This window comes from Saccoglossus kowalevskii, chromosome 17 (genome assembly GCF_978046115.1).
Source record: "Saccoglossus kowalevskii chromosome 17, keSacKowa6.1, whole genome shotgun sequence".
Classification (NCBI taxonomy): domain Eukaryota; kingdom Metazoa; phylum Hemichordata; class Enteropneusta; family Harrimaniidae; genus Saccoglossus; species Saccoglossus kowalevskii.
This window is the reverse complement of record NC_140657.1, coordinates 11,892,001-11,905,064: the sequence shown is the minus strand read 5'-3', so window position 1 is coordinate 11,905,064 and position 13,064 is coordinate 11,892,001. Positions and strand designations below refer to the sequence as shown.

The window sequence follows — 13,064 nt, the reverse complement described above, 5'->3', positions numbered from 1 at the left end:
CTGAAAAATTCGACCGTCCGAAAATGCACCTTAATTTTGACTCTAAAAACACGTCACATTTCTAACACCAATTATTTAAAACCGGTCGAAATTTTGGAGTTTTTACGGTACTTTAGATATCAGTGTGAAAGCTTAAAATTGGTTAATTATGCAAATTAGGTAATTAATATGTACAGATTTTAACCCATAATTATTCAGGTCTGTCTATTGTTCTACAGCATCCATGTACATTCATTGATATGTGATGTATAGTACCTGAGATATCAGTGTGAAAGTTGGTTAATTATGCAAATTAGGTGATTAATATGCACAAATATTTACCGGAAACTAATTGGGTCTGCATAATTCTAGATTCATTGAAATGTGATGATTAGTACTTTAGATATCAGTAGAAAAGCTGAAAATTAATTATGCAAATTGGGTAATTAATATGTACAGATTTTAACCCACAATTATCCAGGTCTGTCTATTGTCCTACAGCATCCATGTATAAACATTCATTGAAATGCGATGATTAGTACTTGAGATACCCGTGGAAAAGCTGAAAATTAACTAATTATGCAAATTAGGTGATTAATATGCACAAATATTTATCGAAAACAATCAATCTCTGCATAGTCCTTGAGTATGTAAGTACCAAGTTTCATTGAAATGTAATGCTAACTACTTATATCAAATGCTGAAAATTAATTAATTATGCAAATTAGGTAATTAATATGTACTGATATTACCATAAAAACTATCAGGTCTGTGCAGTGTCGTATGACATCTATGTACCAAGTTTCATTGAAATGTGATGATTAGTACTTGAGATATCAGTGGAAAAACCGAAAATTGACTAATCATTATGCAAATTAGGTAATTAGTATCCACGGATTATTACCAAAAACTAATCAAAACCTAGCATTAGTTCAGAGCATCTATGTACCAAGTTTCATCAAAATCCAATGAGTGGTTGTTTAGATATCAGTGGAACAGTCATGGAACCACTAAAAAATAGCTAATTATCATGCAAATTAGGTAATTAATATGCACGGATTTTTACCAAAAATTAATCAAATCTGCGCATATGTTCAGAGCATCTATGTACCAAGTTTCATCAAAATCCAATGAGTGGTTCTTTAGATATCAGTGGAACAGTCATAGAACAGCTAAAAATTAGCTAATTATCATGCAAATTAGGTAATTAACGAGCATGGATTTTTACCAAAACCTAATCTAATCTGCGCATTGGTCCAGAGCATCTATGCACCAAGTTTCATCAAAAACCGATGTATGGTTCTTGAGATAGCAGTGGAACAGTCGGACACACATACACACATACACACACGCATACACATACATGTACACACATACAGACACACTAACTGCAAAGACTCCCATTTTGTGCTTCGCACATGGGAGTCAAAAACAGCAAAAATAAATTTCAAGTCAAAATAAAGTACTTTACAGAAAAGCATAACTGTTTGTGATTTATCGTTCCAAATTTGCACTATCAGAAAAAAGCGCATCACCAATAGAAGCGGATATAGGCCCAAAAAATTACTTAAAATTCAAAATACGACTAATTTTAATCATATTAATCTACAGTGCATGTAGCTACTAATAAGGTATGACTACATAATCAAGCAGTATTTTTAGAATAAAATGATATTATATTGTACCTGTTTGGCTCCTTTCGCTCCATCTCAACCACATATTTATGTGACCAATTTCCTAATTCATCACAGTTACCTACTAAACACAATACTTCTCCCTTTTCACTCCTCACACTGGGGGCATTTACTTGAAACGAAACAAGGCAAGACATTTTTTAAGATTGTCCAGGATATTATTTGTCCAGGGTACAGATTCTTTGAATATTCAGTGCAGCGTGATCAAAGTTCTTCTTTAATCAACTCTCAGCATTCCCATGACCCTAGCAAAAAATTAAAAAAAAGATCACTATACAATGACATTAAACTCACAAAAATATTGTACATTAAATGCACACAGCAAAAATACAGCTACTACCCTGGATCCACAGCACTGTCAGAGTGGTTGTCCATTTCAACACAGACATGGATTTTGATATTGTAAAAGAGACAGACACAAAGCATAATCCCTTCAATACGCATGTGTACACCAGCAATAACCCAATTATGATTCCCTGTACATTAGAATTAAATTAAGTCCAGGAAATCAGATGTGTAATTGAGATTTTAACAGAAACACCAAGTTTTGCTCATACCATAATATTAGTTTGTAATTGGTTCAGCTGTTTGGTCCCAAACTGACCCAACATCCACCTCACTTCACGATAGCAGGATCTATGACTGTGTTTGAGTGAACAATCTAACACCATATCACCTACTTTAACAATGCTAGTAGATCCAGGGTTAGTAACAGACAGGCATCAACAAACTTCACTTGCCATATAATGACTGACCACATACATGTGAAACAATTGCAACTCAGATTAGCTGTAGAAACCCAAATGGCATTAAAATAGAGAACAGACTGCTACATTAATCCCAGCATGCAGATCTGCAGGCACTGACAATTTTAAAATACATAACTCATCCAGTGTATACAAATGTGGGGGCTGGACTACTGAAGTAATTCATTTGTTGAAATACTAGTATATAATTATAGTATATTTTACATGTATACTGATACAATGTATGTCTAGTGCCACAAATACTGCAAATTCTCACGAAACTTCCCACAATATTTTGTCTACATGTACAACACCGAATTACCGGATTCAGCTGATACCCTGCCCATCCTAAACCCCGCCCATGGGCGATGTTTCAAATAGTGGGCGATGTTTTGGTCCACACATTGCCTGACTGAACCAACAAACATTTTTACAGACCCCAATTTTCCAGTCCGACATCTTGTATCGAGCGCGCTATTTCAAATATGACGCTAAAATAATTCACTGTGAAGCCGAAAAGCATTAAAAACTTCAATAAAACCAATGCTGTATACGAATTGTTGTTGCGTATTATTACACTTGAATAAAGTCTACGCTTGAAAAGAATGTTATTTACGAAGTTTAAAATATCCAAGCCTTCCTGGTTCGAGCCTCTTGGTTGTTATCAGTAATGTTTAATCTTTGTCTGTATCGCATTCCAGACAAAATGTCGGTAAACAAGAAATGGGCGAACTAAAATGTCTCATGCGTTTCACATGCGACATGATTATTAAAAAACACAGAGTTAAGCGGTCATGTACGTTCTATAAAGCTAACCTTGTACACATAATCTTGTACTGACGTGTTTTTTCTCCAAAAAAGACGTTCTCTTTCAGTTAACCCCCAGTTAGCTCTTCGCGTTCATGGTATTTGTGGAAGTTGAAAGATTTTTTGAACACATGACAAGTAACTATATTGATTTACGTACGTTACGTCATGTACGTTCTATAAAGCTAACCTTGTACACATAATCTTGTACAGACGTGTTTTTTCTCCAAAAAAGACGTTCTCTTTCAGTTAACCCCCAGTTAGCTCTTCGCGTTCATGGTATTTGTGAGAGTTGAAAGATTTTTTGAACACATGACAAGTAACTATATTGATTTACGTACGTTACGTCATGTACGTTCTATAAAGCTAACCTTGTACACATAATCTTGTACTGACGTGTTTTTTCTCCAAAAAAGACGTTCTCTTTCAGTTAACCCCCAGTTAGCTCTTCGCGTTCATGGTATTTGTGAGAGTTGAAAGATTTTTTGAACACATGACAAGTAACTATATTGATTTGCGTCAAGCTGGGTGGCCCGAATTTAAATATCAGTGCGTGAACTCAAACGCGTGGTTATTAGAGTTCAGTCGAAATGTACGTGAATATTGCGATCGAAGTGCGCTGTCCAGAGTTTATTATATTATAGTAAAATTTAACTTGACGCATGGTATGGTTTATATTACATATTCACTTCATTTCGAATAAAAAAATCACCATTGGAACATTGGTGAATCACAAGTATTTAAAATATTTTCTCGACTTTCCGTAGATACCCGACTACTATCATTTTTAATGATTTAAATGCGCCAATGTTTATGTTTGCGTAATTATTACGAATGCAACGCATTATCAAGTCGGTAATATTGAAATATTCACAGACCCAATACCCCGGGTCAGTGCCCTAACAATAGTAAAAATTAACTTGAGTTTGCGTAATTATCATGAAAGCAATACATTTAATACAAAGTTGAAATATTCAGAGCTGGTACAATATTGTAAACAAATTTGCGTAATTAGAAAAGTAGTGCACTAAGTAAACGACGTTGGTATATTCAAAGCCAGTACAGAGTTGCATACAAGTTGCGTAATTACAGTACCGTCGGATATAATACAAATTTTACTAGATCGACGCGCGGACCACAAAAGAAAAAGGTTGCTAAGGTAACACGCCAGTTCAGCGCGTGACTTGGGGTCAAACTTCGGTCAACACACACTTGATGCCAGCATCACGGCGCAGCAAGTTTCGCAAAGAAGTACTTCAAGTTCAATTGCGTCCCAAAATTATGTCTCTAATCACTCAGTTGTCACAGCGTGTGTTGTGTCATGTCCATAATACACCCCGTTTCGATTTTTCCTTCTTAGTGCATGTTCTTGTTCACGTAAAATGCGACCTCTCACCAATGTATTAAAACACTTTGAATTTATACTTTGCATGATTATATTTGGTCAACGCGAAACATTATTTTTTCTAGACCATTTCTAACAACGCAGGGTTATTTTTTTTAGACAAGATGGGCCACGTAATATCTGCCAAAAGATCGCCCAGGCGATCTTTTGGTCCACATTTTTCTAAAAAAAAATCGAATCCTCCACAAGATCGCCCAGGGCGGGGTATCAGCCGAATCCGGTACTTTTAGAAATTCTTTAGCATTTAGCCAGTACATATATAATGGCAATTGTTTGTTAATATGATATCTACCATTTAAATATATTTTTAAACTGATGGTAATAATGACAATTATTTTTATATTGGTCAGAATAATTGCAAAAAGTCACTTTGAAGAGATGCTTCTGAAGACTGTGTACATCAAATAAACTAGCAGTTATGTTTTTCAAAAATTAAAAATGGCAGCCACATTTTTATTCTTTATTCTTTCTATGACAAGACACTTAAAAGAGCTAGGCTTCTAGGTCAATTGGTCCGGCGGCCATAATGGATTTGAATTGAACCGGAAGTGGCTATTTGACCATTTTCTGGGGGTCTAGGCAGTCAGATTGTTTTTATGGGATATAGTACAGCTCGTGTGTAATAACAGTTCTCCACTAGGGGTTTTAACAGGGTGCCGTGCCCTGTTATCTCAAATTGGGCCCGATGATCCTGCTTGCGGCTTTATTTCTTAAATATTGTATTCACTGATATTTTTTTGTATGGGGTACATACCTTTTTAGATATCCAGTTTTTTTGTTTTGCCGATTTTTGTCAGTCGTTTGTTTTGTGTTCCTGGACTTTTGTACAGTTAAATAGGTATATTATTTACACTTTGCAGTAAATCATTGACAGTACAGTTACTTTTTTAGAGACACTCAGGATCCAGCAATAATAGGGGCATATTTCATAAATTAGATATATAAATATTGATACACATATGCCAAAGAGGCAACACAAAGACATTTGAAAGTCCTAGACCCCCAGTGGTACAGTTGAGCACTTCCGGGCTTCACAAAATCCAAGATTGTGGTCAAACAACGGGACTAATCAAAAAATGTTTCAGTCACTTTTTAGAGCAAAACAAGCAGAATGCATGCCTAAATTTTCAGGCTTATTGATAGAACTTTTTTCAAGAAAATGCAGTTTAAAAAAACAGCTGAAGAAGCAGAAGAAACAAAGCAAAGCAATAAATAACAATAGCCTTTGATAGCCAAAATATATTTTTAGATAAAACAATTCCAGACTATGACAGTCTAAATGACATGTTTTTCCCACATTCTGCTATGAAATCGTATCAAGATATTGATTTTAACAATACAAAGTAGTGCTTCAAATGTCGGACAAACATGTTTATTTCTATATTAACTGAATTAAAACTGACTTGGGCCTGAAATGATTCAGCATAGAATACATACACATGTGCACTAGAATATTGGGTAATACTAATAGAGCAAATACAGTAATTTAAAATTTCATTATCTTGATTTCATACAAAATTAACAAGATTGGAGTTGGCAATTTGAGGCGAGTGACTAACAATTCACACAACCACAATTAAATGGAAAAATAAATGGAAAAAATTTCTCTTTAACTTAAAGTATTTTTAAATAATTTTAATACATGTAGCTCCAGAAATAGAGAAACTTGTTTTGACAATGTAAATTTGTTATTTTTGTATATTCTCACTGATTCAACTTTGACATGTTGACCTAACTGTCTTGTTTTTCAGTGCAAAACAACAACAATGCAAACAGTATTTAGGTAACATTGTCTCAATACAGATCTTTGCAGTGCTGCTGTGTTATCTAGTCTGGCAATAAAAAAAAAAAAATTTAAAATAAATGTATTTTCATTGTGGTCAATGGGAAGTATTTAATTTGTATTATTTAAGTTAATTTGTATTATTTTACTGTTCTTTTTTTTTTTTCTTCAAAAAAACAGATAATAAAAAAACGAATAATTGTAAACAGATATTGCTGCTGCCATATGGCTAAAATATTTTTACAATGTGACATGTATACAAATATGTGAGTACCAGTATGTTTGATATTTTGTATGGCATGCTTTGCTGTTACATGCACATGTATATACATGTAAATACCTATCCTCGGGGGCGGAGCTACGTCACAGACGTTCCACGTTGCTAAGACGCGCACCACTGTACATGCATTTCTATGGGCTCTGTGCGCGCTGCTGTGGAACTCCGGTCGAGCCGGTGAAAATTCGAGAAAACAACACAAACTCAACTTTGAAGTAACCCTGAACAACCAAATTTATATATGTTACACACGTAGGGCTAATTTTGTTGCACTGTTCAGAGGAGTATCAACAATCACCCCAAAGTACCGTTTTCTGCGAGTTTTGGGCCTTTGTTTTCACCGCCGCGGGTTGCCAGGCGGTGAAAATGCCCGGATGTCCGCCCCCGAGGATACACTATATACAGGTAGATGTAGACATCAATACACAATCAACTTGTATCTTTAAGAAATAATACATTGCCAGTAACACCAAGACTGAGCAGACAGCGTGTCAACTAAAGCTCCAGTGTTAGTGATGCACATTTCACAAGCAATCTTTACCAGAAAAAAGTTATGAGTACAGACTGCAGAGTGAATTGAAAACACAAATTTATGTATTAGAAACACTAGTGCCCTGATGCAATTTTCTCAACTCTCACCAAAGTTTTGAGTTTATAAATTATATTTGTAAATACACACTCAGAAATCAGATCAGAAGCATTTGTAGCGTACAGCATTGACTATGTGTTACCGGGTAATTTAAATAAATACAAAAGATAAGCCTAAGATAAGCTTTGTCACTTGCTCATGAACCTTTTTAATGCCTTTTTTTTCCAGAACCTCCATCAAAAAAAGGAATAGCTCAGTCGCCGGAGGCTCATCCTAATATGATTGATGTTGTGGACTTGAATCCAAATCCTTTTCCAACATTGTTGTTACTAATACATGTAGATAGTTTAACATCATTAAATCAGCAAGCATCACATTTTAAATGTTTAGGTGGTCACAGTTGCTATGTTTTGTGAAGTCAAAGGCATTCCTGTGCATTATAAAGGTAGACAATGGTTAGCTCTTAAACCAGTACATTTAAATGTGAATGAAAGCAGTTTACTGATACAATGTATTTACAAAACTTGGTTAGAAGCAAGACTGTAGTTTTGTCCTGCTTATAAACAGCTTAGTGTACGTTATATACCGGTAACTGTAAAATTACTAAAAGTCATGATAAACACTGGGTTTCATGGAGGTGTCAAGTTGTGATGATTTCATTGGTGGTAGAAACCATTTGGTAACGCATATTACCGATGAGTATTTGAAGATTTTTTTCAATTATTGGCAGATTTACTGCCACAAACGCGAAAGATGGATCCAATCAAATTTGTTAAAATGCTTGAAATGTTAGTGATTCCTTTGCTAAAGTACAAGTAGTACCGTACTACCGTATTTATACGGGTATAAGCCCAGGGTCCTGAACATGGAAAATTGCCAAAAAGAAGGGGTGGGCGTTTGCCAGGAGATCCCCGGCAAAAAAAACGAAAGTTCACGAAAATTGACAACACGCAGATCGAACTGCGACAGGGAATAGAACAGCAACACTAGAAGTAAAACAAAAATAATGTATTGCTTATAATGTGACAAATAAACCAGAAATAATAAAAATTGACAGTGAGAAATCATTTGAATTAGGATTTCCCGCCGACAAACACGCCCAATACACGTGAACTCAAAATGAATTAAAATGTGAGGGGTTAAACTGCGTAAAATGATTTCCGGTCTAGACAAATTACGAATCAACCGTCATACAAGATCAATAATAATTTACAAATTTACACAGTAAAAATTATAAAAATTCACAGCTGTTTGAAAAAAACTTCTCAGATCTTTATTTGTACGTTCATTGCCATCTTCGTCAAACTCAAAACCCTCAAATGTCCAAGTCGGCGTCACTGTAGCCGTCGAACAAAATCCCTACAACTTATTCCTCAAGTTCGTCGATATCGTCCCACACAATTCGGACTTAGCACTTTTAATCCACGGATTTCGCAGTCTGCCAGCTTGGCACTTTTCATTCATGTCTAATCATAATAAAGAGACAAGAAAAATGGGGTCGCTCTGCTGCGATGGCACACGATGCTTTTTGTTTACAGTCTAGCAATCATCTTTGACCTTTATGCATCTGCTTTACTGATTGGCTAAGAATGACATCACTACTAGTATTTCATCATAAAGGTCAAATCGTGACATTGCTTTCTTATCAGACTCGACGCTTATTAATCACGGTGAAAGTTATCATTCAACAAGTTCCGGCGGTTTTAATGTCTCACTATATGGATATCGCGGTGGACTTGAAATAGGAATTTTTTTTTTATCCAACGACAGAAGAATAGTTTTCATGACAGAAATGCAATAGCGGTGATAAAAGATGGTAAAAAAGTTGTCAGTCTTCGGCGTGACATTGCAAAATTGCTGGTCCCAGTTATAGATTCGCAAGCTGCTACAAAATATTTATAAAGCCAAAATAACGTGATTTCAACCATTCTCCCAGGTACGGGTTGCTACAATATTGCAACATTGTTTTCATTGTCGACGACGCTAAAGCCGAACGAGTGCGACACTTGCTTAGCGGCTCTCCTTATACGATTTGCTTGAATCGTTTCTAAGGAAGCACAAACCAAACGGCCGGCCCTTTTTTGGGCCATGACATATTTCAAAAAGAGAACTACAGTTTCTGCTTTAATATTTATTTTTATAGACTTGCTGACTGTTATGATTCTGACAAAAAATCAGCGGTGAACGCGCTGCACTGAAGGCAGAGCGCTGTCACAGCTATTTTGCGTTCACCCCTTGTTTTACGCAATTAACAATTTTTATAAGTATCACGACAGACTTCAAGAAAGTCAACTGTTAATACAACCACAGTTTTTTAATTTTGTGTAGAAAAAGACCGCCCTGGGCGTGTGCCCGGATATGACCTCAACTTCTTTATTGTGTCAAAAGTGGGGGCTGGGCGTTTGTCCAGGCATGGGCTCTTACCCGGATAAGTACGGTATTATCGTTTGGCACAGTACCTTAAATTACGAAAGCAACAGCGATGTTCTATGGAAGTTGAAGATTCAGCGTTTCGCATACACACGAATACCGTTTTGGGGTGTAAAGTAAACTTACACATGTGAAGACATGTTGTGCTTCTGGGTGTACCAATTGCCGCCACAAAAATGTACATGTATCAACAAACTGACATATTCGCCGCCATGAAGAAGCAGGTGTGTTTTTGCACCCCAGTCTCACTACTTCTGGGAAAGTGGTTTATATGGCCAGTACCATAAAATCTGTATTAGAAGCTGCATCACATTATTTTTGAATAATTGAGCACAACAAATGCATCATTTCTCATACAATGCATGTGTAGATGCTCTAATATAAACCGCATCCCCTCTGTTGCATTGTACCATTTCAATGGAAGCCGCAGTTTCTAGATTTCTGACACTAGATGTAAATAGTTTTGATATATTACAGTTGAATTTGTTATTCTCGGCCCATTGTAACAGTCACAATAGGAGGACTTCACCTGATTTGAACCATGTTTCATTGGGCTTCTTTTCGACCTCGGCAATGATCAAATACCAACATTCTTGACAGATAATCACATTTTTCGTCAATATTTGTAATGTTCGTGATATTTAGGTTGTTTGAAAAGCGTGTTCTAAAGCGTGTTCTGCCAAATTCTCACAGACAGACGGACCGGAACAGGTAGTCAGCAGAAGACAACCGATTTTTTCGTTCGCGTGGGGAAATTTGGTTAACGTGGGGGAAACAGAGGTGTTAATCCAAAAATTTATTGTCTTTTCCTGTTTGTCGTAGGTCCTGGCAACGTTTGGGGGATCGTGACGTAGCTCCGACTGTGAGAATTATCTGTCAACAACGTTACGTACATTTGAATTATTATTTGTGACACTGACACACTTAAAATGACATAAAAATGTTCACAAACCTTTTGCTCAAAGAGCACTCTGGTGAATCACAGAAAACCTTATCCAAGAACACCGTGTATTAAATGTTTTCGTCACGTCCATTTCGACATCGAAATTTTAGCTCAGTTGTCCGGTCCAGTGGTAAAATGTCGCCAGCAAAATATAGGGAACTGAGGTCAACAGTCGACCGTTCCACTTTGAAGAGAGGGTGATCCAATATTTAGCATTGAGACTCACTCTGACTGAATCCTCTATGAGGAGGATGACTTACCAATTCCATTTTTCGTGGCAATTTATATATATATATATATTAAATAACTAAACTTTTTTAGGTAAAACATAACGTCATATAAATTGTCAACCCGTCTCAGTATCTGGTCTGTCACCCCTGTCATTTATTGTAGAGCCGCCTACGCGACGGCAGGTCACGTGGTATCATTTTACATTGAACTGTGTGACACTGCACTATGCTCCTGAACCACAGCCGAATTTGGCTGGTTTATAACATTGGTGCGTGGTCACAATTGTCGGGCATACTAGAATACGCAAATGAACGAAAACTCGCGTATTCATGTTTTCTCATTTGCATGCTGCAAGAAAGATTTGAAACTCTAGAACTGGAGTGTGAAAGCTACAAAGAACATAGGGATAAATATGATGATAAATATTAGTCATATCCTAATAATAATAATAATAACTTTATTGCATCCTTAGAAGTACAAATGTTCTATTGGTTTACAGTAATAAAAATATAAGTGATTGAAATAATATCAAAGTATGATAACGTGAAAAAATATAAAAAAAAGAGTCAAGGTATTATATCCAAAGAAAGCTCATTTCTTAAAATAAATGATTTATGTAAAAATTCCCCTAAAAGTTTTATTATATTTCTGTCATTACTTTTCATTAAATGTGAATTTTTGCAGGTTGGTAATGATTTCTTTGGGGAATAAAATATTGGAAATAAAATCATTTCTATCTGTTTGATATCAACTTCCTGTAATGGGCATTGTTTACAAATTCTATTTTCTAATGGGGTTTTTGGATTGGTATGTCTGCCTTTTTTCAATGGCTAGATTGTGACTACTTGTTCTGAATCTAGCCATTGATATTCTTTGATTATTATCCAAAACATTAATGTAATTTTCCAGATTGTAATTCATTTTAAATTTAATGTATGTTCTCAGTTTTGTTTTTTCACTTATCATATTCTCTCTCCAGTATGTTATGTATTGTTGTTTAATAGTGCTGCTAATTTCCTTAATATTTTGATGTGATAGCTGCGATGTTTTAAAGAGGTCTGCATCTTTCAAGATGTAAAAATGGTGAAGCAAATCTTCACGAAGATATTACGAAGGGAGAAGCATTATTATGTTTCCTTTTAGGCGATAGCATTACACTTATGGGATATGTGAAGAAATTGATAGAGTTCCTTTTGTACCCCATCCCTAACTCTATCACTCACTACCAGTTACCCAATTCATTTGTATATGCCCCCTCTAGATAACTATATATGTCCTTAGGAGGGGCATGAACAATTAAATGGGGAGTGCTGGAGGGTAGGAATATGGGTTAGGATTAGGGATTGGGCGTACAAAAGGAACTCTTTCCAAGATTTCTTATTGATGCCATGGATTATAGAAAAGATTATGTAGATTACATTTATTTCATGTATAGTTTTATTTTTGCACTTCCTTTAAGTTTTAAATTGTCCATTTCTTTTTGCGTTTATATAGTATGTCCTTTTTCCAATAATTTTATTGCAGCTCCTCACTACTTGTTAGTGGGCCCCTGATGTAAAAAGATACAACAAATAAATAAATAAATGCTTTCACAAACATACGTCCATAATGCTTTTAATTCGTCATCTGATAAAGTGAAATTTATACTCGTACATGTTAATAGCTACAATCAGCATGAACATTGTGTGAATAGTCCAGTGCTGTTTGAAAAGTACTGTAAAACGTGTCTTTTATGCGAGCATGTCTTTTTAGCGAATTTAGCGAGAGAACTGATTCGCTAATTCAAGATGTTGCTAATGACTTTATTATAAATTCAAAATAGTCAAGGCTTGGAGATTCGCTAAATCAGCATTTCGCTATTACGTCATTTAAAATGCATGTCGCTTTTTCAACATGTTTTACAGTAGTTCAATGACTGTGTGTTTTTTTATGAGTTTTGTTAACAACAGCTTAAAAACAACAAAAATCAAATTATTCCCAGGCTGTTAATGAAGATAGACAACGCCAGTTTCGTTGCAGCGCTGTGTACATAGACTGCGTGTCATGCACATGGGTAATCGAGTATGTCCCTATCAACACAGTACGTACTATCATGGAGGTACTTTTTTTATTTTTAGCACACAACTGCCAAATAACGTTTTATAATCCCAATGAAGGATGGATGATAATACGGAGTAATT

The 13,064-nt window shown here is 35.6% G+C and overlaps 1 protein-coding gene across 1 annotated transcript in view; it reads right to left on the bottom strand.

Annotated features, from left to right (window-relative positions):
• Positions 1 to 10,800, bottom strand: part of LOC100370219 (glycerophosphocholine phosphodiesterase GPCPD1-like) — a 38,469-nt gene extending 27,669 nt beyond the window's left edge. Inside the window, exons 1-2 of the mRNA XM_085492491.1 lie at positions 10,663 to 10,800; positions 1,665 to 1,918 (exon numbers count right to left, since the gene is read on the bottom strand). Of these exons, the coding sequence (XP_085348617.1) occupies positions 1,665 to 1,810 (146 nt within the window). The 5' untranslated portion in view covers positions 1,811 to 1,918; positions 10,663 to 10,800. The remainder of the gene's footprint in view (positions 1 to 1,664; positions 1,919 to 10,662) is intronic.
• Between the last annotated feature and the right edge of the window lie 2,264 nt (positions 10,801 to 13,064).